At 46.7% G+C, this 27,245-nt stretch overlaps 1 protein-coding gene across 1 annotated transcript in view; it reads right to left on the bottom strand.

Annotated features, from left to right (window-relative positions):
* Positions 1-27,245, bottom strand: part of CPXM2 (carboxypeptidase X, M14 family member 2) — a 177,757-nt gene that overhangs the window by 78,728 nt on the left and 71,784 nt on the right. The window contains exons 6-9 of the mRNA XM_068255048.1: positions 17,701-17,785; positions 8,631-8,781; positions 6,793-6,881; positions 3,136-3,259 (exon numbers count right to left, since the gene is read on the bottom strand). Coding sequence (XP_068111149.1) covers positions 3,136-3,259; positions 6,793-6,881; positions 8,631-8,781; positions 17,701-17,785 — 449 coding nt within the window. The remainder of the gene's footprint in view (positions 1-3,135; positions 3,260-6,792; positions 6,882-8,630; positions 8,782-17,700; positions 17,786-27,245) is intronic.

Raw genomic sequence — 27,245 nt, 5'->3', positions numbered from 1 at the left:
ACGGATGTGAGGATCTTCTTTTATCTCGCCCTCGAGAGCTGAACAAAAAGAAATAGAGCAGTATTACCCTGGATTCCTGTAGTCCTGCTCGTACTTACCAATCTTCCCCCCCTTACCTAACATCATATTGCTGGTCTTTTAAGGGCTTGCGAGCGTCCATAAGTGAGGCCACCAAGAAAGCACAGCAGCACGCTAGAAATGATAGAGAAAAGAGCCCCATGAAAACGATCCGCCCTACCGGTAAAGCAATCTGACAGCAGAGCAAACTATATTAGAGTCTAGGACCCCCTGTAACCAAAAGCGACAGCGATGTGCGTGGGTTCCGGACAATAGGGTCCTTGCAGCAGCCATTGCGCTCCGGCACTGTTCCTCTATATATGCGACCACCACTTCCGCATGACGCGACCTCCGCGTCATACAAGCGCCACCTGCCTACCAATGCACATGCAGGACGCGGCTTGCGTACTTCCGACCGTGCGTTTCACTCAGGAGCGGAAGGGGCGTGACTATATCGGCGAGCCAGAGACCGAGTGGAACGCACACTAAATGCGGCTAGAGATGCCGGAATGCAGGGAGGAGAAGGGACGCAGCCCAGCCGCGCTATTAGCACGGAACAGGTAAACTGATTTTGCGCACCAGGACCCTAAATACATTTAGTATTTATACGGGCTGGGCAAGGCGAGAGAAGTTTTGTAGACCCCCTAAGACCAGCAGACTGGGGGTCAGAAAGCCATAACTCTATTAGAGATTGTGCGGCTTCCACGCAGGGCTTAGGCCTGCAAAAAAATCCCACAAAAAAGCTTCTGTGGTTGGTAAGGGGGTTAAAAAGTAAAAAGTTTCTGCAGAGTAAAAAACCCTGCCAGTCCTATGAGGTGAGTGGACCAGAAAAAAAGACACCTGGGCGGGGGAAGTGAAAACACTTATAGATAGCATGTCCTATGGGGTATAGGGGGCGGGCCAATACCCGTAGTGCTGCCATGGAGGCTTGGGGAAAGAGATCAGCAGGACTATCAGGCAACTGGTGTTGTTTAAAAGGAAACTTCCATATCACTCTCGGTTTAGGTTCCCTTTAAGTTATAGATTGTTGGATCTGGGCACAATCGAGGCCGGTACTTAGGGCTCGTTTCCACTGTAGCGGTGCGGAATCGTCTGGATTCCACCGCAGAAGAAATCGCATGCGGCTGCATTTCCGCTTGCGGATTTACCCGCGACTTCGCATGCGATTTCGCATGGCAAGGAGCCAGGCGAATTTAACCATGTCCCTGCCTGTGTAAAGCTCTATTGCTTTACATGCGAAATCGCGGGGAAATCCGCATGAAAAAGCCGCATGCGATTTCCCTATTGAATGCATTAGCGGCGATTCGCCCGCATTCCTGCCGCACGCGAAATCTGACGACCCTGTCGTGCAGATTTTTCCCGCACGACGAAACGCACCCGCACGACGCACAAGTGGAAACCATCCCATCCACTTGTATTGCCTATGCGAATCTGCATGCAGTGCCTGCATGCGGATTCGCTATAGTGGAAACGAGCCCTCATACCCTTACTACCTTTCCTCTTGCTGCATATGCTGCATGCTCAGTGATCCTTGTTTACCTGCACCTTCTAGCTCATAACATATGCCTGACCAGCACCAAGCGCTTCTCCAAGCAAAAATGTCACTGACTGTCCTCAGTGGAGCTTACAGTCTAATTCTATCATAAACAAAGTCTAATGTCTTACCATATTATTATTATGTATTTATATAACACTGACATCTTATGCAGCACATTACAGAGAACATAGTCATGTCACTCACTGTCCTCAGAGGAGCTTACAGTCTAATTCTGCCTTAGTCATAGACTAATGTCCTCCTATATAATTATTATTATGTATTTATACAGCACTGGCATCTTCTGCAGCACTTTAAAGAGCACATAGTCATAAGTCATGTCACTGACTTTCCTCAGAGGAGCTTACAATCTAATCCCTACCACAGCATAGTCTATTGTCCTACCATATTATAATTATTATTATTATGTATTTATATAGCACTGACATCTTCTGCAGCACTTTACAGAGCACATAGTCATGTCACTGACTTTCCTCAGAGGAGCTTACAATCTAATCCCTACCACAGCATAGTCTATTGTCCTACCATATTATAATTATTATTATTATGTATTTATATAGCACTGACATCTTCTGCAGCACTTTACAGAGCACATAGTCATGTCACTGACTTTCCTCAGAGGAGCTTACAATCTAATCCCTACCACAGCATAGTCTATTGTCCTACCATATTATAATTATTATTATTATGTATTTATATAGCACTGACATCTCCTGCAGCACTTTACAGAGTACATAGTCATGTCATTGACTGTACTCAGAGGAGCTCACAAAAACGATTCCCTACTATAGTCTAATCTCCTCCCATATTACTATTATTATGTATTTATACAGCACTGGAATCTTCTGCAGCACTTTACAGAGTACACAGTCATGTCATTGACTTTCCTCAGAGGAGTTTACAATCTAATCCCTACCACAGCATAGTCTAATGTCCTACCATATTTTTATTATTACATCTTCTGCAGCACTTTACAGAGTACAGTCATGTCACTGACTGTCCTCAGAGGAGCTCACAATCTAATCCTACCATAGTCATACTCTAATGTCCTACCATATTATTATTATGTATTTATATAGCACTGACATCTTCGGCAGCACATTACAGAGTACATAGCCATGTCACTGACTGTCCTCAGAGGAGCTCACAATCTAATCCTACCATAGTCAGATTCTAGTGTACTATATCCTACATGTACAGTGATCCCTGTCCGCTCCTCCTGCCAGCTCATATACCTTAGCTTGTCCCTTATACCTGACCAGCACTGAGCACTTCTCCAAGCAGGAATGTCACTGACTGTCCTCAGAGGAGCTCACAATCTAAGTATGACAATCTTACTGAAGTTTAGTGAATTTCCCTTTATTAGCGCTGCGTATCTCAGAGAGCTTGCGTTCCCTGCCAGCCCTCCATTGGTGGAATGAAGGCAATGAACCAGCCAATCCAATGGACAGGAATAAGAGGCGGTATGGAAGAGACAGGCAGGAAGTGGCAGGACATACATAGAGTGTGTTTAGTCTCCTAACCGACTTCGTGCTCCCCGGGGTTATCAGACATCTCCATGGCATAGAGCTTGAGGCCCTCGTGACTGCGGCCAATGTTGTACACGCGGGTGACGTTGGGGCACATTTCATTCACTACCTTCATCAGCTGGAAAATAAAGAACACGATATTGATCAATAAGGAGTGTAAATAAACGCAGAAATTATTTCAATGAGACAGACGTCTGAACTAGCCGTCCGCGGCAGCCTGCCGTCTCTTTCCAAACTCTTGTCTGCAAGCTTGCAGAAAAGCATTTGTTGGCTTTCGGCAGCACTTCCCGGTGTGCAGTGTTTTTCACCCCCACAGGGGGACACGGAAGTGTGGCGGTAAACGCTCCTGGAAGCAATAAGTTGCGTCCAAGATGGGCTAAGTGCCGGGCAGACAACGGTGAAAATCGGAATCAAAATGCAGCGTTCACACAAACGACAGTAAACACCGCTAAGCGATTGTACCGGCAGCTGTCCATTCAAGTGCTGGGGCTGTCGTTTACCGTCGCAGAATAGGGACGGCCCTGCTTAGAAGAACTGCGGGAGAAGCATGTGATCAGTTTGATCAGCTGATAGATTTGTAAGGTTCTGATTTGCTGGTCCTGACCTGATCATGTGTTAAACCAGGAAGTCTTCGCAACGAATCAGATCCTTACAAATCTATCAGCTGATCAAACTGATCACATGCTTCTCCATGAGTTCTTCTAATCAGGGCCATCCCTATCGCAGAATTCTCTGTGTGATCCAGTCCTTATGCTGCTCATATGCTGGCATGTTAAACCTGCAAACGTGATTAATGTGGACCTGAACAGGACAGATGGAAAACAGCGAGAAATCCACCCTGTATGTATTTAGACACTTGTCACTAATCACAACTGTAATTTGATAGCTCAGCTGTGTCAGCTGGCTGCCTTAGCAGAACAGCTAATTTGTAAACACAGGATGTTGACCCTATGTCTGCTTCCACGAAAGCAGGAAGTAGACACACTGCAGATTTATTGCAGGATTTGTATCAGCTGTAACAAAGAAATGTTTTACTTTAAAGGTTATTATGCTGTTGCTTATCTTTTAGAGCAGAGAGGAAGATCTGAGTTCAGGTCTGCATTAAGGGGCTTACAAACCCACTTTGACAAGAGGTACACTTAAGGTGCCCATTAACAGTACAATTTTTCTTTCAGATTTGATCTTTCAACGCAATTTTTATGATCGAATTGTACAGAAGACTGCACCGTGTGTGTTGCAAATCAATGTGAAATCGGAAAGGGAGAAAATATTGATCCAAAAGTTGGATTTTATGATTGAATCGGAATGTAAACCTTTCTTAAATTGTTGCGTTAATGGGAACAATCGATAATTGCCTCCCTGTTAGTTTTGATCATTCAAATTCCTTCGAAAGATTGAATCTGGACTGTGGAATATCTATAGGGGTGCAGGGATGGATAGTGCCATGGGCGCCATGCCTGCACCCCCCTTATTCCCTGTGCTGCGCGCCGCTAAAATGTATTTATTAAGCCACCGTTCAATACAGTTCCACCTCTCCCCCTCCTTCTCCCCCATACTTCCGCCACAAAAACACAAACAGACCTGAGATTAGTGGCGACCAGGAGACAGGATAGGAGATCAGCGCATAGTAGCCAGGCGGTGAACTTCAAATACAGGAAGTGACATCATCGGTCACTCCAGCATTTGAAGGTCACTGCGCGCCTACTATGTGCCGATCTCCTGTCCTGTCTCCTGGTCGCCGCTGATTTGAGGTCATTGTTTTAGCGGTGTGTAGCACAGGGGAGGGGGGGGATTGTATTGAGCGGTGGCTTAATAAATATATTTTAGCAGCGTGCAGCACAGGGAGAAGGAGAGGGGGCTACCTGTATGGAGGGGGAAGGAAGGAAATGGGCCTATTTTTTTGTGTGGTGGCTGGTGGAGGTGGGTAAGTGTTGGTGGAGGGCGCAATTTTAGTGGCTGTTTTACCCAGATACGCCTCTGAGTCTGAAGGAAAAATTGTACCGTCAATAGGCACCTTTACACATGAAGGCCCTTCTAAACTTGCTAAAGAAAGACATCAAGAGTAAAAACTCAAAGGCCTTGCTCTAACGCACAGGGGCATCCTGGTATTTTGGCACAGTGTTGCTTTGCTCTGAAATAGAGCCCATATCGCCAGCATACTGCTGTGTGTTTTCTTCCTCTGTATTCAGGAATAAAGGATTGATGTTATGACTACGGCTGTGATATAATCCCGCGTTCTGATCAGCCTCAGCTCGCCGCAGTGATCCATTCGCGGCGCTGTGTAATTTATGCAGGTCAGATTGCTCTCGTTTGTCCTGTACAGATAAGATCAGCACAGACTGCTGCTGAAGTGGATGAAGAATGCATTCGGCAGTCACAGCTCTGTTATGTAACATCATCGAGCGCTGGCAACGAGGCGCAAAGATGGTAACAGAGAAATAAGAAGCAGCTCTGCAGAATATAACCCATATCCAGGGGTCAGCCTGGGAGAATTGTGCAACGTGCAGTCACACGAGGACAATGACCTTTACAGCTTAACTGAATGCCAGCAAAATGGAAAAAAACAAACTGTGGGTTGTAAAGCATTGAATTAAAGTGGACCTGAACTCTTGCACAGGACAGAAAGAAAACATGAAGAAATGCATCCTGTATATATTTAGATAGTTTAGCCTAATTCCCCTTCATCCAGGGCCGGCGCTACCATAGAAGCAAAGGAGGCAGCTGCCCCAGGGCCCCAGAGCTTGTAGGGGCCCCCAGTGGCTACAAGAGGAAATTTTTTTTTTTTCAAATCGGCCTTATAGTTTTTGAGAAAATCAATTTTAAAGTTTTAAAGGAAAAAAAATACACATTTAAAAACCTGCCGAATTTAATGGTTAATAGCAAATCCACCTTAAATGCTAGAAACCCTAAATTTGCAGGATATGTTAAGATCATTAGGAATACGAGGAAAAAACAATTTTTCAAAAAGACCTTATAGTTTTTGAGAAAATCGATTTTAAAATTTCGAAGGAAAAAAGTATACTTTTAAATGCGGTAAATGTCACTTTTAGTAGCAAACCTAACGGTAGTGTAATTTTACATGCATCAAACGAAAACGCAATAAATTTCCTGACGGGGTTTCCAGGGGGTCTATACGCAGCCGCAGCGCTTTGGCCAGGGATCGCTATACAGCCGCAATATGGCTGTATGAAGATCCCTGGCATTTTTTCCTATTTCCCCCCCAAAAATGTTTATGTTTAGAGTGTGGGAATTTAAAAAAAAATAATTATGTGGGGTCCCCCCTCCTGAAACTTTTTAACCCCTTGTCCCCCATGCAGGCTGGGATAGCCAGAATGTGAAGCTCCAACCGATTGGGACTTCACACCCTGACTATACTAGCTGCAAAAAAGGTCCCCTAATGCCGATTTTTGTTCCGGGGTATATATTGGGGGGCCCCCCAGGTTTATTTTGCCCTGGGGCCCCATTGTTGCTTAAACCGGCCCTGCCTTCATCTGTAACTAATCACCACTGTAAGTTGATCTCTCGGCTGTGTCTGCTGACTGCCATGGCAGATAAGTTTATTTGAAAGCACAGGATGTTAACCCTATGTAAAAATGAATGAATTGGTGCTGTCATGTCCACACTAGTAAAAGCTGTAACAACTATGAGTACCTGTCTCATTTCCTTGTAGTTGTGATGTCGAAAGTCCAGGTTGTCTGATGTGGTCAGTTCGTTTCTTCTGTAGTAATAGTTATTGGGGTCTAGGCAAAGGGAACAGAACGCTTTTGTTATTCTTAAACTGCATTTTATAATTGTACAATTCCTTTTATGCCGGCTATAAATTCCTCCTTCTTTAACTCATTTCATTATCGAAACCAGATGTAAAAACCATTTCCAGGAAAATAAAACACCTTCTCCACCCGCCCACCTCATCCCCAACAGAATTACAACAAAAACACAACTATACTTACTGCGGTACGTAAAATAGTCACATGATCATCCCATCGAGTGGCCAAAAAAGCCCAAATCCTGGATGCCTCCCTTACTACACCTCTCAAATCTCTTCCCATACTGATCTACTGGAGTCATTAGCAGTGAAATGTATGTGACCCCATCCACCAAGCTGACTGCCTGGATCCTCCTGGCACCCATGCTGCCTCTATCTCTGCACATCTTCCTACAGGAAGACCAGGGTCCGAATTCTGGTTAGGGTCAGTACCTATTTAGAAAGGAATCCTTGGGCAATACTCCCTAAAGCAGGGGTGCCTATTAGTTATATCGCGAAGGACTTCCTAGTAGATCCCGACTGCACTACTTTTTCCATTCTGTGATGCCGTGATGCGTACTCTTGGACCCACCTGGCCAATCGCCGCACAGAGCGGCGCTCCAGGAAGTAAACACTGCACGTCACACCGTGCAGTGAATATTAATTAGCCATGTGCCCGGCCGCTCTCCCCTCCTCCCCAACACTACTGAGCATGTGGAAACAGTCTAACGCGGCTTAGCCGCCTATAACGCACAGCATGCAGTACTTTCATAGAACGTGCAGAGTTACATGTAACGCAACGTGGGCACTGTGAGCAGCCCATTGATTTTTCATTACTGTGCAGTGGGGCTGCGTTACAGGCTGCACTAACGTGCGCCTGTAACGTCCTACTGTGAACCTGGGCTGAACATCTTTTCTTCTGTCCTATCCAGCCATATGAAAATGCTGCAGCTCAAACTAACTATTGAGTACTAGAGTCACAGCTGAACTTGCTGACTTCCACATGATCACTCTTGACCCCTCACTTCTGATTACTCATGCTGTCCAGGTGGTGTGAAGACAGCATGAGTCATCAGAAAGGAGGAGGGTGAGGAGTAACTGTGTGGCTGTCAGTAACAAGGCTATTTCTAGTGGCTAGATAAATAAGACAGAAGCAAAGGTGTTCAGGCTTAAAGAGAACCCGAGGTGTGTTTAAAGTATGTTATCTGCATACAGTGGCTGGATCTGCCTATACAGCCCAGCCTCTGTTGCTATCCCAAACCCCACTAAGGTCCCCCTGCACTCGGCAATCCCTCATAAATCACAGCCATGCTGTGAGGCTGTGTTTACATCTGTAGTGTCAGTCTCAGCTGCTCCCCGCCTCCTGCATAGCTCCGGACCCTGCCCCTGTCCCTTCCCTCCAATCAGCAGGGAGGGAAGGGATGCAGGCAGGGACTAGAGTTCTGCAGGAGGCGGGGAGAGCAGCAGACTGACACTATAGAGATAAACACAGCCAGCTCTGACAAGCTGTTTGTCAGCAGCGTGGCTGTGATTTATGAGGGATTGCAGAGTGCAGGGGGACCTTAGGGGGGTTTGGGATAGCAGCAGAGGCTGGGCTGTATAGGCAGATCCAGCCTCTGTATGCAGATAATATTCTTCAAACCCACCTCGGGTTCTCTTTAAAAACTCATCTGGGCTGTCATTAATCACTTCTGTTGCCATGCATGGATCCACCACACTTGCTTCAGCAGAGAGATGTACTAACCTGGCAGAGGACATCCAAGTATCTCCATCCTCATGCATATACTCCCATCTTCATACCAGGAGCGAGGGTTGACCCGAATATAACGCCCAACCAAAGGCTCCAGAAACTCATTCATGACGGGAATTTCCTTCTCGCTATTGCCAAGAAAAAGCTGAAATATCAAAAAAAAAAAAAAATCACCAATAAGATGCCTCAAGACAAATACTGTACACATGAGAGAAAAAAAAACCCACAATGAGCCAGATTACCTTAAAGTGAACCTGAGGTGAGAGTGATATGGAGGCTGCCATATTTATTTCCTTTTAAACAATACCAGTTTCCTGTCAGCTCTGCTGGTCTATTTGGCTGCAGTAGTGTCTGAATAACACCAGAAATAAGCATGCAGCTAATCCAGTCAGATCGGACAATGTCAGAAACACCCGGGCCTTGATTCACTAAGGCTGCTTTCACATTGGGACGTTACAGGCGCACATTACAGCAGCCCGTAACGCAGCCCCACTCACAGTAATGAAAAATCAATGGGCTGTTCACAGTGCCCACCTTGCGTTACATTGTAACGCTGCACGTTATTTAAAAGTGCAGCATGCTATGCGTTCTATGTGGCTTTAGCCGCGTTAGACTGTTTGCACATGTTCAGTATTGTGTTTTTGGGAGTTTTTTTGAGCAGGAGAGGAGGAGGGTAGAGTCCCGCTATTGTTAGCCACATGGCTAATTAATATTCACTGCACTGCCTTTTAGTGATGGGAAGCTCAATTCATTGAATTGATTCATTGAAAAGAGCCGGACTTCCTATCGCTACTGTTCAGAATCGATTCATTGAAAAGAGCCAGACTTCCCATCACTAGGTTCAGTCCTGCTGCTCTGAATCGATTCTGAACAGTAGAGATAGGAAGTCCAGCTCTTTTCAATGAATCGATTCATTGAAAAGAGCTGGACTTCCCATCACTTCTGCTGTGTTTTCTTCCTGGAGCAGCCGCTGATTGGCTGGCAGGACCACGTGATGCGGAGTGTTCCGATCACGTGGTCCCCGCAAGGTATGAGACAAAAAAGGCGCACCAACAGCTGCACAACACGGCTCACTCTGGCGTCCACCTCCAACACCACCAGGTGTTGCGTTAGGGGCACGTTATGGGACCATAACGTCCCCTAAAACGCAACGTCCTGGTGGGAAAGAGGCCTAAAGGGTGCTAAATGTTAGCACGCAAGTGAAAAGGCACTTAAGATGCGAAAATGGCCGCTTCACGCGCTAATACGCAAAGTTTAGCACTGCGCGGTGCGCGCAAAACATCGCACGGCGTGCGTTAAATGGCGCACGGTGTGTGCGAAATGTAGCACCGTTCGTGTGCTAAGCGTACTTACCACGTGAACGGTGCGATGTTTCGCGCGCACCGTGCAACATTTTGCGCGCACTGCGCAGCGCTTAAACTTTGCGCGCAATCTGTAACAGCTTTAGACGTGCAAACTACTTAGCACCCTAGTTTGCACATCCAAAGCTGTTAGGCGTGCTAACTAGGTTAGCACGCCTTTGTGACTCAAGCCCCTGATCTGCTGCATGCTTGTTCAGGGTCTGTGGCTGAAAGTTTCAGAAGCAGGGCATCAGCAGGGCTGCCAGGCAACTGGTATTGGAAATAAATATGGGGGCATATCACTCTCACCTCAGGTTCACTTTAAGGGCCATACCCACTATGATCTTTCCAACAACCGGTGTTTTTTGAGCAATGATTGACCATTTCCGCGATCTCGCTACAAAGGTCACATGAGCGTCGTGACAACGCACAGTAACAACGACCATCATGCAGGATAGGACCTTGAAGATCCCCGATGCAAAGTACCGTGATCCCCTGAACTCTCGTTAGCGCCCGCTGTGCGAACCGACCAGCAGGAAGATGGATCGGGGAACGCTTGTCGGGAGACATCTCTGAGATCTATCATCCTGCATCGTTCGGGGGGTTTTCAGTTTAAAGACGTCACCATGCTGGTGACCATCACAGATCCCAAACAATCCTGCAAACCTGGCCTGGGTTTCTATGAGATTAGAAGATTATCCATTCCTCCTCTGGGTCATATCAGGCCACACTGAGGGTGGGAACACACTAGGCAGTGTGTGAAAGTTAGTGTTTTGCTGCATATGCGCTTTAAGTGCGTTTGCGTTTTTGTTCCGCACATGCGTTTTTCTTGCATCTTGCATGTGTTTAAATGTGTTTGCAGTTTGCATATATTATTATTATTATTGATTTATAAAGCGCCAACATATTCCGTGGCGCTGTACAAAGTAAGAAACAAGCATGGGGTACATAATACAGACAATGGTGTACACTAATATACAAGATACATAATTAGTGACAAAGTACAAAAATGATACAAAATACAGAATACTAAATACAGAATTGGTAATGACAGTGATAAAAATACCATGATGAATAAAATGTATAATGATTTCCAAGGCACAAAAGGGGGAGAGAGCCCTGCCCTTGCGAGCTTACAATCTAAAGGGAATGGGGGAAAACAAGAGGAGGGGTAGTATACGATAAAATATATAGAGGCTTTGTGTTTTAGGATACCTAGTAGGGGTGCAATTTGGTCTTAGGACAAAGGGAAGTGGCTTAAGGTAGCGCATATGCTTGTCGGAACAAATGAGTTTTTAGAGAGCGTTTGAAAGTAACAAAGGTTGGCGAGTGACGGATGTGTTGTGGGAGGGGATTCCAGAGAAGGGGTGAAGCGTGTGCAAAATCTTGTAAGCGTGAATGTGAGGAGGTGATTCTAGAGGTGGACAACAGAAGATCGTGTGCAGATCTGAGATTGCGATTGGGTTTGTATCTGGAAATGAGTGATGATATCTACCGGGGAGAGATTGTGGAGAGCTTTGTAGGTTAGGGTTAGGAGTTTACACAGGATCCTCTGGTTAATTGGCAGCCAGTGAAGAGCTTGACAGAGAGGGTCAGCAAAGGAAGATGGAGAAGAAAGATGAATGAGACGAGCAGCTGAGTTCAGTACCGACTGGAGCGGGGCCAGTTTGTTAGACGGTAGTCCACAAAGTAGTACGTTGCAGTAGTCCAGACGAGAAATTATAAGAGCATGTATTAACATTTTGGTTGTGTCTTGAGTGAGAAAGGGATGGATGCGAGATATATTTTTGAGTTGTAAATGGCAGGAGCTGGTTATGGAGTGAACATGAGGAATAAAATAGAGAGAAGAGTCGAATATCACCCCCAAGCACCGAGCTTTGGGAACTGAAGTTATGGGAGTGTTATTAACATTTATAGTTATCACATATGCATTTTGTATGTGTTTTTCATATGCGTTTTATGCAAATCACTAGGAAGTCAACAGGAAGCGGAAATACGTCATCAAACTTGTTTTTTTTTGTTTTGTTTTTTTAAAACGCACTAAAAACGCAATACCTCTGCGTCACCCTTGACTTTCATTAAGTGCGTTTTAGATGCATTTAGGAAAAATATGCAGCAAGTTCAGCGTTTTAAAAAAACGCACATTGCAGAATGCAAACCTATGCGTTTTTCCATGCTGCACATCGACTTGCATTATGTACGTTTTCAGCAACGCTAGCGTTTCTGCCTAGTGTGTTCCTACACTGAGGGATTCCGAAAGGTTAGGTAATTATCAGTTGTAAGAATGAAGTTACAGACACATACCCATCCAAGATTTGCAACTTTTGTTTTGCCTTATTTTGTTGCATAAATTCAAGTTAGCTTAGGCTTGAAAATCTGCATTGTACAACCTCTATTTCAGTGATTTCCCTGCAACCCGTGCTATGGTGTATATAATATTATTCATATTATTATTATTTCATAAGGCTAAAATTAAGCCTCTAATCATTTTAATCTACTTTTTTAAAATGGCATTTCTATAAAATGCAATTACAAAAACACACAGGGCTTGTTTCCACTATCGCGAATCCGCATGCGTCCAACGCACATGTAATGCAAGTGGATGGGCCTGTTTCCACTGTAGCGTTGTTGAGGTGTGTTTTTTTCAGCGGGTAAAAAAAATGCACAAAAGAGCCGCAGAATTCGCCTGCGAGTGGAATGCATGCAAATCGCATGCAATGTATTTAATAGGGAAATCGCATGCGGTTTCCCCAGGCGTTTTTTGCCGCGAATATAGGTACCAATGTAAAGTCACACAGGCAGTGACATGGTTAAAATCGCATATACCCTCACCTATGCGAATTCGCGGCAAAAAACACATGGGGAATCGCATCCGCATGCGATTTCATCAGCGGTGGAATCCAGGCGATTCCGCAGCGCAATAGTGGAAACGAGCCCACAGTGATCTAGGGGTTGTATATGACAAAACACACGGCGATATACAAAGTGCAATTGCTGAATTTGTAAAACTGATGCAAAGTGTAACTAATTATCAGTTATCCGCAAACAAAGTCCTGTTCATGCCACTAGGTCATTACTGCTGACGGCGGCGAGCCACATCCCATTTTATTCCTGAAAGTTATGAGTTAGCGCCAAATTCCAAGAAAAGTTTTATGTGATGTTTGGAAAGTTTGCTAAAGGGTTAGAGTCTTGTTTGGGCCCCATCCATGAGAATTTCCACCGCCTCTCCTCCAGAAACCTCGTGACGGAGACGTCTACAAATTACACATTTATGTAGATTGGAAAAAAAAGCTTTTATTGTTGTTCCTCATTTCCTATCCCTGGAACTGCCGATATTAAAGCTACCAAGGGCCAAGGAGGCTCTGGTGACAAGAAGGGAACGAGCGGAAACAGACAGCAGTAATGACCTAGTGGCATGAACAGGGTTGGTTTGGGGGAAAGGCTACATAGGCTGTGGCCTATTGCTGCATAAAACACAGTGTTTCCCGCTACGCAAGCGTTTCTGATATGTGTGCACCCGGCCTCAGTATTCCTATGCACAGCGGGGCCCGGGGCCGAGGCGAGAGAGGCTCCAGCCTCAGGGCGCAGTGTAGGAGGGGGCACAGGGTGAGCCCGGCAGAGGCGAGAGAGGCTCCAGCCTCAGGGCGCAGTGTAGGAGGGGGCACAGGGTGAGCCCGGCAGAGGCGAGAGAGACTCCAGCCTCAGGGCGCAGTATAGGAGGTGGCACAGCAGGGCCGGGCTGAGGCGAGAGAGGCTCCAGCCTCAGGGCGCAGTGTAGGAGGGGGCACAGGGTGAGCCCGGCAGAGGCGAGAGAGACTCCAGCCTCAGGGCGCAGTATAGGAGGTGGCACAGCAGGGCCCGGGGCCGAGGCGAGAGAGGCTCCAGCCTCAGGGCGCAGTGTAGGAGGGGGCACAGGGTGAGCCCGGCAGAGGCGAGAGAGACTCCAGCCTCAGGGCGCAGTATAGGAGGGGGCGCAGGGCTGGGCCGAGGCAGAGGCAAGAGAGGCTCCAGCCTCAGGGTGCAGTGTAGGAGGGGACGCAGAGGCAAGAGAGGCTCCAGCCTCAGGGTGCAGTGTAGGAGGGGACGCAGAGGCAAGAGAGGCTCCAGCCTCAGGGTGCAGTGTAGGAGGGGGCGCAGGGCTGGGCCGAGGCCGAGAGGCTCCAGCCTCAGGGCGCAGTGTAGGAGGGGGTGCAGGGCTGGGCCGAGGCAGAGGCAAGAGAGGCTCTAGCCCAGGGTGCAGTGTAGGAGGGGTCGCAGGGCTGGGCCGAGGCAGAGGCGAGAGAGGCTCCAGCCTCAGGGTGCAGTGTAGGAGGGGTGCAGGGCGGGGCCGAGGCAGAGATGAGAGAGGCTCAAACCTCAGGGCGCAGTGTAGGAGGGGGTGCAGGGCAGAGGCGAGAGAGGCTCCAGCCTCAGGGCGCAGTGTAGGATGGGGTGCACAACTCACTCAGCTATCATTCCCCTATTGTGTTTGAAGCAGAGAGAAATAAAAAAATGGGATGCATGGCAGCAACTGCAAGCCAGATAACCAGAGATTGAGGTGTTGGGGGCCCTGGGGCGCCTCTTAGTCTAATAGCAATCAGTGTGTGACGGCTGGGGTGGGAGGGGTGGAGGGGCGCACTTTGGCATCTCAGCCTTGGGTGCTGGAGGACCTTGTCCCAACTCTGATGCACAGAGCTCTTCAGCCATCCCTTATGACAAGATCTGTGGCAGCTAAGCACCTGAACCATGTCCATTGCGTAATTGCTACGGGCCTATACCCTTCATTGCGGCTCATTGACATGCAGCCTATGAGTTTCACATGTCTCTGTTTCTCGGCCATGGCGGTTCTACGCATCCCCATCTGTAAATCCTTCACGATAGGAGATTGTGTGCGCTTAGCCGCTGCTAGTAAAACCGCAGCTTCATAAACTGAGGCTTTGTGGAAAGAGTCTTACTTCCAGATGAAACTTGGCAGGAGAGTGGAGATTCTCAGCTCCCTCTCAAGATTCCATTCAGCGTTTGTTTGAAGAGCATTAACCACTTGCACAAGGGCTGCATATTATTCGAGAGAAAGACTAACGCGGGAGATCGCAGCTTTACACACCTCTTAGTTTTACTTAGTAAGATGGATCAGAGCACAGCAACTCAAAGAAACCAGAATTCAATTTATTACAGTGTGATCTCTAGCTAGTTGAAGGTTCATTATAGTTGGTTAATTTGAGATACTGCACTTTGTTCTATTGAATGATCTCCTAAAGGTAGCCATACATCTATTGACTTGGTGGCCAATCGACCATCCAATTTGATAATTATCGAATCGGATGAAAATAGGTGTCGCAAGAGCATGCGACCAATTTTGGGTCGAAATTGGTCGCATGTATCGATCGGACATGCTGCAAGATGTCGGGCCATCTTGGTTGATCGGGTGTGTGGTGGTAATGCTGAGCAATATCGGTACGAGTGACGAACGCAAAGAAACCCCGGCGCTGTCCCTTCTAATGTCAAATGTTGTGGCCCCTGGACTGGTGCCCCGTGCACTAGAGTCCTGCATTGGGTAGGGTACCTGCGGGTACCCGCAGGTTACCCAAAATGCTGGCCGGGTTCGGGTACCCGTTTTTGACTTTGATCGAGTTGCGGCTCGGGTGCGAGTCTGAAAATTAGACGCGCGCAGGGCATCAGGTCAGGTACCCGCAGGTTACCCGAAATGCGGGTCAGGTACCCGTTTTGACTTAAACGGGGTGCGGGTAGCGGGTGTGTGGGTGTAGGTCGGGTGCGGGTACCAGATTCACCAGAAAGTAGGTTGCGAGTCGGGTGCAGGTAGCAGGGCTGCGAGTGCAGGTCGGGTGCGAGTCTGAAAATTAGAACCGTGCAGGGCATCAGGTCGGGTATCCGCAGGTTACCCAAAATGCAGGTCGGGTACCCGTTTTGACGTAAATGGGGTGCGGGTAGTGGGTCTGCGGATGTGGGTCGGGTGCGGGTTCCAGATTCACCAGAAAGCGGGTTGCGAGTCGGGTGCAGGTAGCGGGGCTGTGGGTGCAGGTCGGGTGCGAGTCTGAAAATTAGAACCGCGCAGGGCATCAGGTCGGGTACCCGCGGGCTAGCTGAAATGCAGGTCGGGTTCGGGTACACGTTTTGATTAAATTGGGTTGTGGGTTGGGTGCGGGTAGCGGGTCTGCGGGTGCCTCTACCATGCACTATACATTACCTGTCTGTAGCTCCGTCCTCTATCCATACACGTGCCTCATGTGGTTGCTGTAGTAACGTGGGCGTGTGTGTGACACATCTGACATTGGGGATCTCTTTTGTGCCTGACAGCATTAGATCCCGGACATACCATCAATGACAGACCACTCACCATTACCCTCCTACACCCCACCAACACTACCCAACCTCCCTGTTGTATCTGCTGTTATTGACAGCCTTACACCCGAACACACCGTCATAAGTTACTAATAAAGGGACCATGAGCTATATACAAGTTTGTTAATCCATTCCTATATCTTTGAAATAAGTGTTTACTAAAAGAACTGTTGCGGTTTCTTACTCTGTAAACTTCTCCCTCTTCCTGATCCAGCCAGCTCAGCTGACACCTGTGTTTAAATTCGACTATGTAATGTTCAGATCTGAAGTGTTGCTCATTCTCTTTGCTAACTTCCTCCTCCCTCCTGATGAGTCATGCTGTCTGCTCTGGTGTGGGTAGAAACAGACTGGCTTCCAGACACAGCACTGAACACACAGAGCAACTGTCTTGTTTCTGCACACATGCCATGATTCGAGATACTGTATCGTAGAGTATTCATTTACTTAAATCCATTGCAAATAATAAACCCAATCTGTTTTTTTAAAAGAGAAGTGAACTGGTAAACAAGCTAAACCAATCCCCAGCTGCCCCTAGAATTATCATACATTACTGAAAGGTTAATTTGGGGTTGAATTTGCATATTTATAAGTTTACCTATCCTTCAGAAGCAACTGATACTTACATTTTAATGTGAAATACAGCAAAGTCCCTGATATCCGGTAGCACCAGTGGGGATTGCCTGATACCGGATACGTGTGCTTGTCGGTTGCTTGAGCAACCGGCTAATAGAGCACAAACCTCCCCCGTGCAGCTGAAAATACTTACCAAGCCTCCGGATGCCATCTTCTACCCTTCCTGTATCTCCTAGCTACTTTCCAGCATCCTCTGTGTACAGCTCCCAGCGTGTCACCTGACCCAGCATTAGGTCACATGACATGAAGGGAGCTGCAGAAAGGGTATAAGATGGCGCCTGCAGGCTCGGTAAGTATTTTCTACTCTGCAAACCCCCCAAATCTCAGCCTCGTTATTCATCCTCTGGCATGCCGGTTAGTTAAGACTTCTGGTTGGCTGAGTTCCGGATAACAGGGACTTTGTTGGATATAGCAAGAGACTATGGTTACATCAGAACTTTTGTAGGTGTTCGAAATTTGTGATCCTGCATTCGGAAACCCGAATTATGCCAAACACCGCACCTCCGCACCCAAGCTAGTGGACAGGGTCACGGGGAGGTCACTCACGCCGGGCTACACGTGACTCCCATGTTTCCTTCTTGCAGGAGGCAGCATCAGAGTCATGTGAAGCCCAGCGTGAGTGACCTCCCCGTGACCCTGTCCACTAATTTGGGTGTGAAGGTGCAGTGTTTCCGAACACATGATTCCAAATTGGAAAGCCAATACTAAGCAACATACCAGTATAGATAAGGATATAATGCAATGGGTCTTACCACATCACCAGTTCCATTCTTGGCAACCACCCAGCTGTGGCTGTCATTGCTGACCATCACTCTGTACGACATCACCCAGTCACTCCTAGGAAGAAATAAGACTGTGTGAGTACTGAACAGAAGGACCTTGCTGGGGACGTCTCAAAGCTGCAGCAACAATTGCAATTGTGTTCTCTGGGCTAGACATAAAGGCTTGTCTACATGCAGCAGGGGCTCCGCCTACTCCCCCTCACCTCCCATATTGAAGGCGGCTGGATAGTGTACTGCTTAAAGACACCTTCTTTGACACAGGAGACCAGGGTTTCAATCCTGGCTGGAGCCAGTTACCTATTCAGTAAGGTGTCCTTGGGCAAGACTCTTCAATGCTCCAGGGTGGTCTACTGAGCACGCCCTTAGTGGCTGCATCTCTCTACAGGAGAAAAGTGTTATAGAAATGTTAACATTTATTCTAAATCCCATTACCTACATTGCAAACTCACCCCCTCTTCATACTTAGCCTCAACTCCACTTCTATGCCTGACCCCAACTACCAGTGTTAGTGAGTCTTGCCCAAGGTCTTCTCACTGAATAGGTGAAGGCTTACTGAACAGGAAGATATTCAAACAGAGACCTTCACTGGTACACTATCCAGCCACTGTGTCGGGACACACTCAGACCATGGTGTAACCCTTACTGATAAGGAATTACAGCCATAAAACTCATTCCTGGCAGAGAACAGCTTCTGAGTGCAGGAGATAGATAAAAAAAAGTCACTAGTTCAGATATTTTAGCTCTCTGGGACACAGGAAAACGGTTTCATTGAGCAGAGACAAAACAGTAAATCGACTTTTTATGTTACATTACTGTAGGATAGCTTAAAAAAAAGTAAGAGTAGAAAGTTAGATACAATTATTTATCTCATCAGTTTATTTTCTCTTAAAGGGAATCTGAAGTGAAAATAAACTAATGATACATGTAATGACTTGTATGTGTAGTACAGCTAAGAAATAAAACGTTAGCAGCACAGATATGAGAATCATATTGTTTCCAGTACTTCAGTTGCTATCTATGCAAAATAGCTTCTCTGAGCTCTCTGACTAATTTAGTCTGAGAACTATGCTATTTTCTGAAGCACTAATCTCAACCTGTCTCTCGTTGTTTCTTGTTTGTTTAAAGGGGAACTGAAGTAAGAGGTATACAGAGGCTGCCATATTTATTTCCTTTTAATCAATACCAGTTGCCTGGCAGCCCTGCTGGTCTATTTCTCTGCAGTAGTATCTGAATAACACCAGAAACAAGCATGCAGCTAGTCTTGTCAGATCTGACTTTAAAGTCTGAAACACCTGATCTGCTGCATGCTTGTTCAGGGGCTATGGCTAATAGTATTAGAGGCAGATGATCAGCAGGGCTGCCAGGCAACTGGTATTGATTAAAAGGAAATAAATATGGCAGCCTCCGTATACCTCTTACTTCAGTTCCCCTTTAAAGCGGAACTGAAGTAAGTTTTAAAACAAACTGTTTCACTTACCTGAAGCTTCTGCAAGCCCCCAGCAGCCGTCCTGTCCCGCGCCGGTCCTCCACTTTTCTTCGTCCTCCCGCCGCCAGCTATTTTCGGTTTCGCCGCCAGGCCGCTGCACCTGCGAAGCTCTGACCACACGCATCCTTCTTCGCGTTACAGTCTGCAATAGCGCTGTTGCAGACGGAAACGCGTAAAAAGAATACGCTTGGCAGGGCTGCGCTGGCCTCGACTTACAAGTCGAGGAATGAAACGGAGCAGTGGCGGGAGAACGAAGGATCGTGGAGGACCGGCGCGGGACAGGACCGCTGCTGGCGGCTTGCAGAAGCCCCAGGTAAGTGAAACAGTTTGTTTTAAAAGTTCCGCTTTAAGGTATTTCTGCCAGAAAGTTCAATAGGTCATTAGCTCTGCTCTGTTACATCATTTAAAATACAGAGTGTAGATTGTAAACTGCAAATATTAGAGGATTATGCAATGTTATTGGAAAACGGCTACAGTGGCTTGCAAAAGTATTCGGCCCCCTTGAAGTTTTCCACATTTTGTCACATTACTGCCACAAACATGTATCAATTTTATTGGAATCCCACATGAAAAAGCAATACAAAGTGGTGTACATGTGAGAAGTGGAATGACAATCATACATGATTCCAAACATTTTTTTACAAATCAATAACTGCAAAGTGGGGTGTGAGTATTCAGCCCCCTTTGGTCTGAGTGCAGTCAGTTGCCCATATACATTGCCTGATGGGTGCTAATGACTAAATAGAGTGCACCTGTGTGTATTCTAATGTCAGTACAAATACAGCTGCTCGGTGACAGCCTCAGAGGTTGTCTAAGAGAATCTTGGGGGCAACAACACCATGAAGTCCAAAGAACACACCAGACAGGTCAGGGATAAAGTTATTGAGAAATTTAAAGCAGGCTTAGGCTACAAAAAGATTTCCAAAGCCTTGAACATCCCAAGGAGCACTGTTCAAGCAATCATTCAGAAATGGAAGGAGTATGGCACAACTGTAAACCTACCAAGACAAGGCCGTCCACCTAAACTCACAGACCGAACAAGGAGAGCGCTGATCAGAAATGCAGTCAAGAGGACCATGGTGACTCTGGACGAGCTGCAGAGATCTACAGCTCAGGTGGGAGACTCTGTCCATAGGACAACTATTAGTCATGCACTGTACAAAGTTGGCTCTTATGGAAGAGTGACAAGAAGAAAGGCAATGTTAACAGAAAAGCATAAGAAGTTCCGTTTGCAGTCTGCCACAAGCCATGTGGGGACACAGCAAACATGTAGAAGAAGGTGCTCTGGTCAGATGAGACCAAAGTGGAACTCTTTGGCCAAAATGCAAAACGATATGTGTGGCGGAAAACGAACACTGCACATCACTCTGAACACACCATCCCCATTGTCAAATATGGTGGTGGCAGCATCATGCTCTGGGGGTGCATCTCTTTAGCAGGGACAGGGAAGCTGGTCAGAGTTGATGGGAAGATGGATGGAGCCAAATACAGGGCAAACTTGGAAGAAAACCTCTTGGAGACTGCGAAAGACTTGAGACTGGGGCGGAGGTTCACCTTCTAGCAGGACAACGACCCTAAACATAAAGCCGGGGCAACAATGGAATGGTTTAAAACAAAACATATCTATGTGTTAGAATGGCCCAGTCAAAGTCCAGATCTAAATCCAATCGAGAATCTGTGGCAAGATCTGAAAACTGCTGTTCACAAACGCTGTCCATCGAATCTGACTGAGCTGGAGCTGTTTTGCAAAGAAGAATGGGCAAGGATTTCAGTCTCTAGATGTGCAAAGCTGGTAGAGACATACCCTAAAAGACTGGCAGCTGTAATTGCAGCAAAAGGTGGTTCTACAAAGTATTGACTCAGGGGGCTGAATAATTACGCACACCCCACTTTGCAGTTATTTATTTGTAAAAAATGTTTGGAATCATGTATGATTTTCCTTCCACTTCTCACGTGTACACCACTTTGTATTGGTCTTTCATGTGGAATTCCAATAAAATTGATTCATGTTTGTGGCAGTAATGTGACAAAATGTGGAAAACTTCAAGGGGGCCGAATACTTTTGCAAGCCACTGTATATAACTGAAAATAAAAATATGAGACTCTTTTCTTGGCTACTAATGTTCTATTCCTTATCCATACTACACACACAATTCCTTATATTATAAATTTTGTTTTTTCCGCTCCAGTGTCACTTTAAGGTTCACTTTAAATAGTATGCATCTTGAATTTTTCGTGCCAGTCTCTTTTTCTTAAAGAGACTCTGTAACAAACTTTTCAGCCTTAGTTCCTCTATCCTATAAGTTCCTTTGCCTGTTCTAATGTGCTCTGGCTTACTGCAGCCTTTCCTAATTGCACAGTGGCTGTGTTATCTCTGTTATATGATCTAATGATCTGTTTCCTTCTGTCGGCACAGTCGGGCTAAAGCTGGAATGTGTGGAATGTGCAGGGCTGCTTGTGATTGGTAGAAGCTATACACACCCCCTCCAGGCCCCATGCAGGCTCTGTATGACACACACTCTGCTTATGTGAGCCTATCACAAGCTGGTTAGTTTGTTTGTAAACACTGCCTAAAACTGTTAATTACAGCCAGGTTTGCAGCAGAGAGTGGCAGAAACAGCACAGAGGGGCCCAGGAGAACATAATGAATAGAATCGTATGCTTTTTGCTGTAAAAATGTTAGAGTACAGATTCTCTTTAAAGAAGGTGACTTCACGGCATTTATATAATGCGCACGTAATATGACATATTACACTGGCCCGGCACCGGCCTGGATCTAGGAATCAGACCTGGCACATGAAGGATGCCAGCCCATATTTTTGTATATTATTCCCAGCGTTTGGCAGGTGGAGCGGGGAATTGGAGGTAAGCTGTAAAAAGGACTGCCAGCCCAGCTCTGTACTGTGGAAATATCTGCCACGCTTCACTAAAGCGTACCCCCGGTGACTCCGAACAGCCCACAGGAGCCTCTGGCAGCCCACAAGTCCACTCGGGCGTAACAGCCCTTCTGGGAAACGGACAAGTTATCAAACGGCCAATCCAGGCATGAGCTGGAGATACACCAGCCAATAGTGACCCGAGATACTGAAATGCCAATAACTGCTGCAACGCTAAAGATCATTGGATGATGGAGAAACAACTGATAACTGCAGCAAAAAGAGTACAGAAATCCACTAAGCTGAAAAAGTTATGTGATCCTTACTAGACAAACGCCAGGGCTATTTCTGGCCCTCCAGGCAAAAAATCCTGTGTCACCCTCTCCCCCCCCCCCCAAAAAAAAAGTGGGGGCTGAATGCTTAATACAGGGAGTCCCTGGGATACAAACAACATGCCAATCGGCATCGCATCGGGACAAACAACTGCATCGGGCCCAGGGGCCAGAGGGGCCCCAAAGGGCCCTCCCTCAACTACAGTATTAGCTTTCTATTGGTCCTGTGCTCATATTAGTCACTTTTATAGACACTTTGAATAGTGGTAATCAATAACATACTGTTCCCCATCCCCTTCTTGCACCTCTGACACTGTGGTTGCCATTGGCAGGTTTTGATGCGCCGTATCAGTTGTATAGAGTGCTTGGGGGGGGGGGGGGGGACACATTGTAAAACTTGCATCGGGGCCCACAGCTCCTTAGCTACGCCATTGGTGAAGGAGGCACAATGGGGAACAGAAGGAAGGAGGCACAATGGGGAACAGATGGATGCACAGTGAGGGACAGAAGAAGGCAAAAAAGGGTACGGAAGGAGGCACAGGAGGACAGAAGGAGGCAGAGGGGGACTGAAGGAGGAACCGCTGAGGGCCTGCTCCACTGACTGTCATTTTCATGACCCTAGGGTGCTGGAAGCACTGCTCTGTGCGTGTCTCAGGGAGGCGGGGGAGCTGAAAGCCTTCCAGGAGCGTGCCCAGTGGGCGTTTAGCAGGAAGCGCTTCTCTGCCCCTACCCCCTCGAGATGTCAAATTGCTATATGTCAGCAATTTTGGGGGGCGATAGTGCGGCATTGGGGGGAAGAGCGGGGGGGGGGGGTAGGGACACTTGTACCCATTGCCTGAGGTTGCCTCCTCTCCTTACCATGTGGCAGGTGCACCACTTGAGGGATGGAATACAGGGCTGTTTTTCAGGGCAGCAGCCAGCATCACACAACGAGGATCTGCAGGGGAGGTACATGGGAGGGCTGGCAAACAGGGCACTCTTCATGGGAGGAGCCAGCTGCACAAACAGAGAGCACATGGGGAGGAATGCATGGAGGGCCAGCACACAGAAAGGGGCTACTCATGTTACATCAAGGGGGAATTTCACGGGTCAGTTTTCAAGCTAGATACATTTGCATCCAGAACTTGCATAATCCTGCAACTCAAAACTCAAAATGATTTGCACCTCATTGGCCATCGCTAATGTACGCAAAGATAAGAGGGACTGCGCATGCGGGGTTTGCACATGAATAATGGCCTTTTCATTCAACAAAGGCATCGTTTCCACCCTCATCCTCACCATTTCCAACAGGCACACATTTATTGACGCAAAACAAAAGGTTGCCTCCTCAAAACAGAAGGTATTTGTGACAATTCAGGTTGAAGTGAGCATATGATGTCTCCCACGATGCATCACTGCTGAATGCGCAAGCCACGCTTCGTTGTCCCTGTAAGCTAACCACACCTACAGAAAGGATGATTTGCATATTCAGCAGTGATGCATTGTGGGAGACATTATATGCTCACTACAGCCTGAATTATCGCAAATACCTTCTGTTTTAAGAAAGCAAACTTGTTTTGCATAACATTTTAGTAACAGAGCGTTTTTGTCCTTTTTAGCCCCTTATACACTTCTAGGAGTTCTGGTTCACCACGAGCTTGCTGGGTAATCTGTAACTCTGGGGGCTTCAAGTCCTACCCCATAGATCCACATTAATCTATGCCATGCACTGATGAGGATCAACCAATCCGAAACAGTCTGTATGCATGTTGGATTATTGCGGCTCTGTACAATTAACAAGCTGACACATAATTGCCTTCCAGCGGCTCTGGAGGTGTGGTTAGATTACAGGAACAACAAAGGATGATTTTCATGTTCAGCAGTGATGCATTGTGGGAGACATCATATGCTCACTCCAACCTGAATAATCACAAATACTTTCTGTTAAGGACCGGGGCTGTTATTGCAGATCTGCGCTGCGTGGGCTCTCCAGCCCGCAGCGCAGATCGTGTGCACGGCAGGGCGATCAGACTTCCCCCCTTTTTTCCCCACTAGGGGGATGACCTGCTGGGGGGTCTGATCGCCGCCGCTCCGTGTGGTCGAGCGGGGGGGGCTCTTCAAAGCCCCCCTCCGCAGCGTTTTTGGAGCTCCCTCCTTCCCCTTACCTCCCTCTCCCTCATTCAGCTGTGCAGGACGGATATCCGTCCTGCGCATTGTAGGATAGGCTTCAGCCTATCAAATGACGGCGATCCCCGGCCAATCAGAGGCCGGGGATCGCCGATCTGCCTTACGGCAGCAGCGCCGTATTGATGTAAACAGCGGGGATTTTTTCCACGCGTGTTTACATTAGGCGTGCGAGCCGCGATCGGCAGCTCGCACACTGTTCACGGAGACAGTCTCCGTGAATTGACATGGAAAGGCCGCTCAAACGAGCGGCCGTTTCCATGTAATATCCACTCAAACCCAATCGGCGTTAGGCGGTCCTTAAGTGGTTAAGAAGGCAAATTTTTTGGGTTGAAAAAGACATATGTCCAACGAGTTCAACCAGAAAATAAAGTACAACTCCAGCCTGCTCCCTCACATATCCCTGTTGATCCAGAGAAAGGGGAAAAACCCCCACAAGGCATGGTCCAATAAGCCCCAAAATGGGAAAAATTCCTTCCCGACTCTAGATGGCAATCAGATAAAATCCCTGGATCAACATCATTAGGCATTACCTAGTAATTATAGCCATGGATGTCTTTCAACGCAAGGAAAGCATCTAAGCCCCCTTTAAATGCAGGTATAGAGTTTGCCATAACGACTTCCTGTGGCAATGCATTCCACATCTTAATCACTCTTACTGTAAAGAACCTTTTCCTAAATAAATGGCTAAAACGTTTTTTCCTCCATGCGCAGATCATGTCCTCTAGTCCTTTGTGAAAGCCTAGGGACAAAAAGCTCATCCGCCAAGTTTTTATATTGCCCACTGACGTATTTATACATGTTAATTAGATCCCCTCTAAAGGTGGCCATACATGGTCCAATTTTTAAATTAGATAATTTAGTTCGATTATTCTGTTAGATCGAATATAAAGATTTTTCCAGCATGTCCGATCATTTTTTCCCCAAAAAAACGGGATAATCGTTCAAATTTCTTGATCGAAAAAAATAATATTTTCAACTTTCATTCAATTCGATCATTTAGATCGAATAAACGGGAAAATCGAACATTTTTATTGTATCGTGTATGGCCACCATAAGGCGTCTTTTCTCCAGACTAAATAAACCCAGTTTAATAGTTTGCTTAAAGTGAACCTCCAGACTAAAAATCTACTCAGCAGCACTGAAAAGGCTTGGTGTTTCTTTAACAGTTTCACAGCATCAGAAGTTTGTTGCCCAGGCATTTTTCCCCTGATGCTGTGCAAAGCATGATGGGATTTCTGATGTTGTTGTTCTCGTTGCCTAGCAACTGGGAGGGGTGATCAGGACACAGGACAGTTGGAACTGTGTCTCATGCTCCCTGTCACCTCCTTTCAACCAAAAAGATGGCTGCCCTCTTGAAATCACAAACATTTGCCTGTTCTTTTAAAACAGTGTGGGTAAGAGATTATATTACCTATCTATTTTAATTAACATAACTAATGTAACTTAATGACAGTATGTTTGTTTAGGCTGAAGTTCATCTTTAACATTTTAGTAACATGGCTTTTTGGTCCTCGGTAGCCCCTTACACACTACTGGGAGTTCTGGTTCACCATGAGCTTGCTGGGTAATCTGTAGCATTTATTGATGCTTGTCCAGATTTTTAAACATATGGAAGCTACCAGAAACAGATGTCTTAAAGTTACGTACCTATGCACATATGGTGAAGCCGCACGGACTATCAAGCGTGGGTCCTCTACAAAGCCGGCGAGAGAACTATCACTACAACATCTGAAAAAATGATGTCATTTATAGTAACGTGACCTTTCATTGTATTCTACTGCATAAGGTCTCCAGTTCTCCATAACTAATGCTAAATGTTCATAAAAGATCCACCAGAGCTGAGCACAGGTTGAGCTCAAATCTCGACTTGAATGTGTGTGTTTTGTGGTTTGTGTCACATCTCCAGTCTGTTGTAGAGAAACAGCTGGTGCCTTGTAAATAGAACAAGTGAGAGAGACAGATACCTCCTCCGCGACACCTGCTCTAGTCCATGTGCCCATCTCACCACGCACACAATGAGCGGAACGCGGCGATCAGCCTGAATCGCGGCAGGCCCATGGCATCGGAAGGGTTACTTCCAGTCATTAGCACCTCTCTCCGGACTACAGGGACTTTATTTCATTACACACTAAATAAATAGACGCCTCTTTATCGTTACAATTCGGTCCACAGAGAGTGTCAAGACGGTGGGAAGCCGGGGGAGGAATTTAACGCAGTACGTGTGGATGCTTTCGGAAACCAGACGGCGTTGTGTCACATTCTAGCTGGGATCATGCTATTTTCAGACAACGCGAAAAAGTGCCAGAATTCACACATTGTAATGTACATATGTTAACGCAAGAAGTCTGCAGTCTAATATAATATAATAATGACTAAGCAGGGATTCCTTTGTGATTGCTATCCACAGTCCTGGACCTCTGCTGCTCCCCCACTCCGAACCTCCAATGACCTATGCTTGACTGCCCTGCATATAACCCACTATCAGGCAGGACTCAAGGACTTATCTAGAGATGCCCCTATGCCCTGGAACTCCCCCATCAGGCTAGCCCCTCCCTTCAACAGTTTCAACCCAGCCCTCAAAATGCAGCGGTTTACACTGGCCTAACCTCTCACACCAATGTCCTAGTCCTTACTGGTGAACACGCATACAGTGGT

This window comes from Hyperolius riggenbachi, chromosome 10 (assembly GCF_040937935.1).
Source record: "Hyperolius riggenbachi isolate aHypRig1 chromosome 10, aHypRig1.pri, whole genome shotgun sequence".
Taxonomy (NCBI): domain Eukaryota; kingdom Metazoa; phylum Chordata; class Amphibia; order Anura; family Hyperoliidae; genus Hyperolius; species Hyperolius riggenbachi.
Note: the sequence above shows the minus strand (reverse complement) of the source record. Positions and strands in the feature narration are given on the sequence as shown.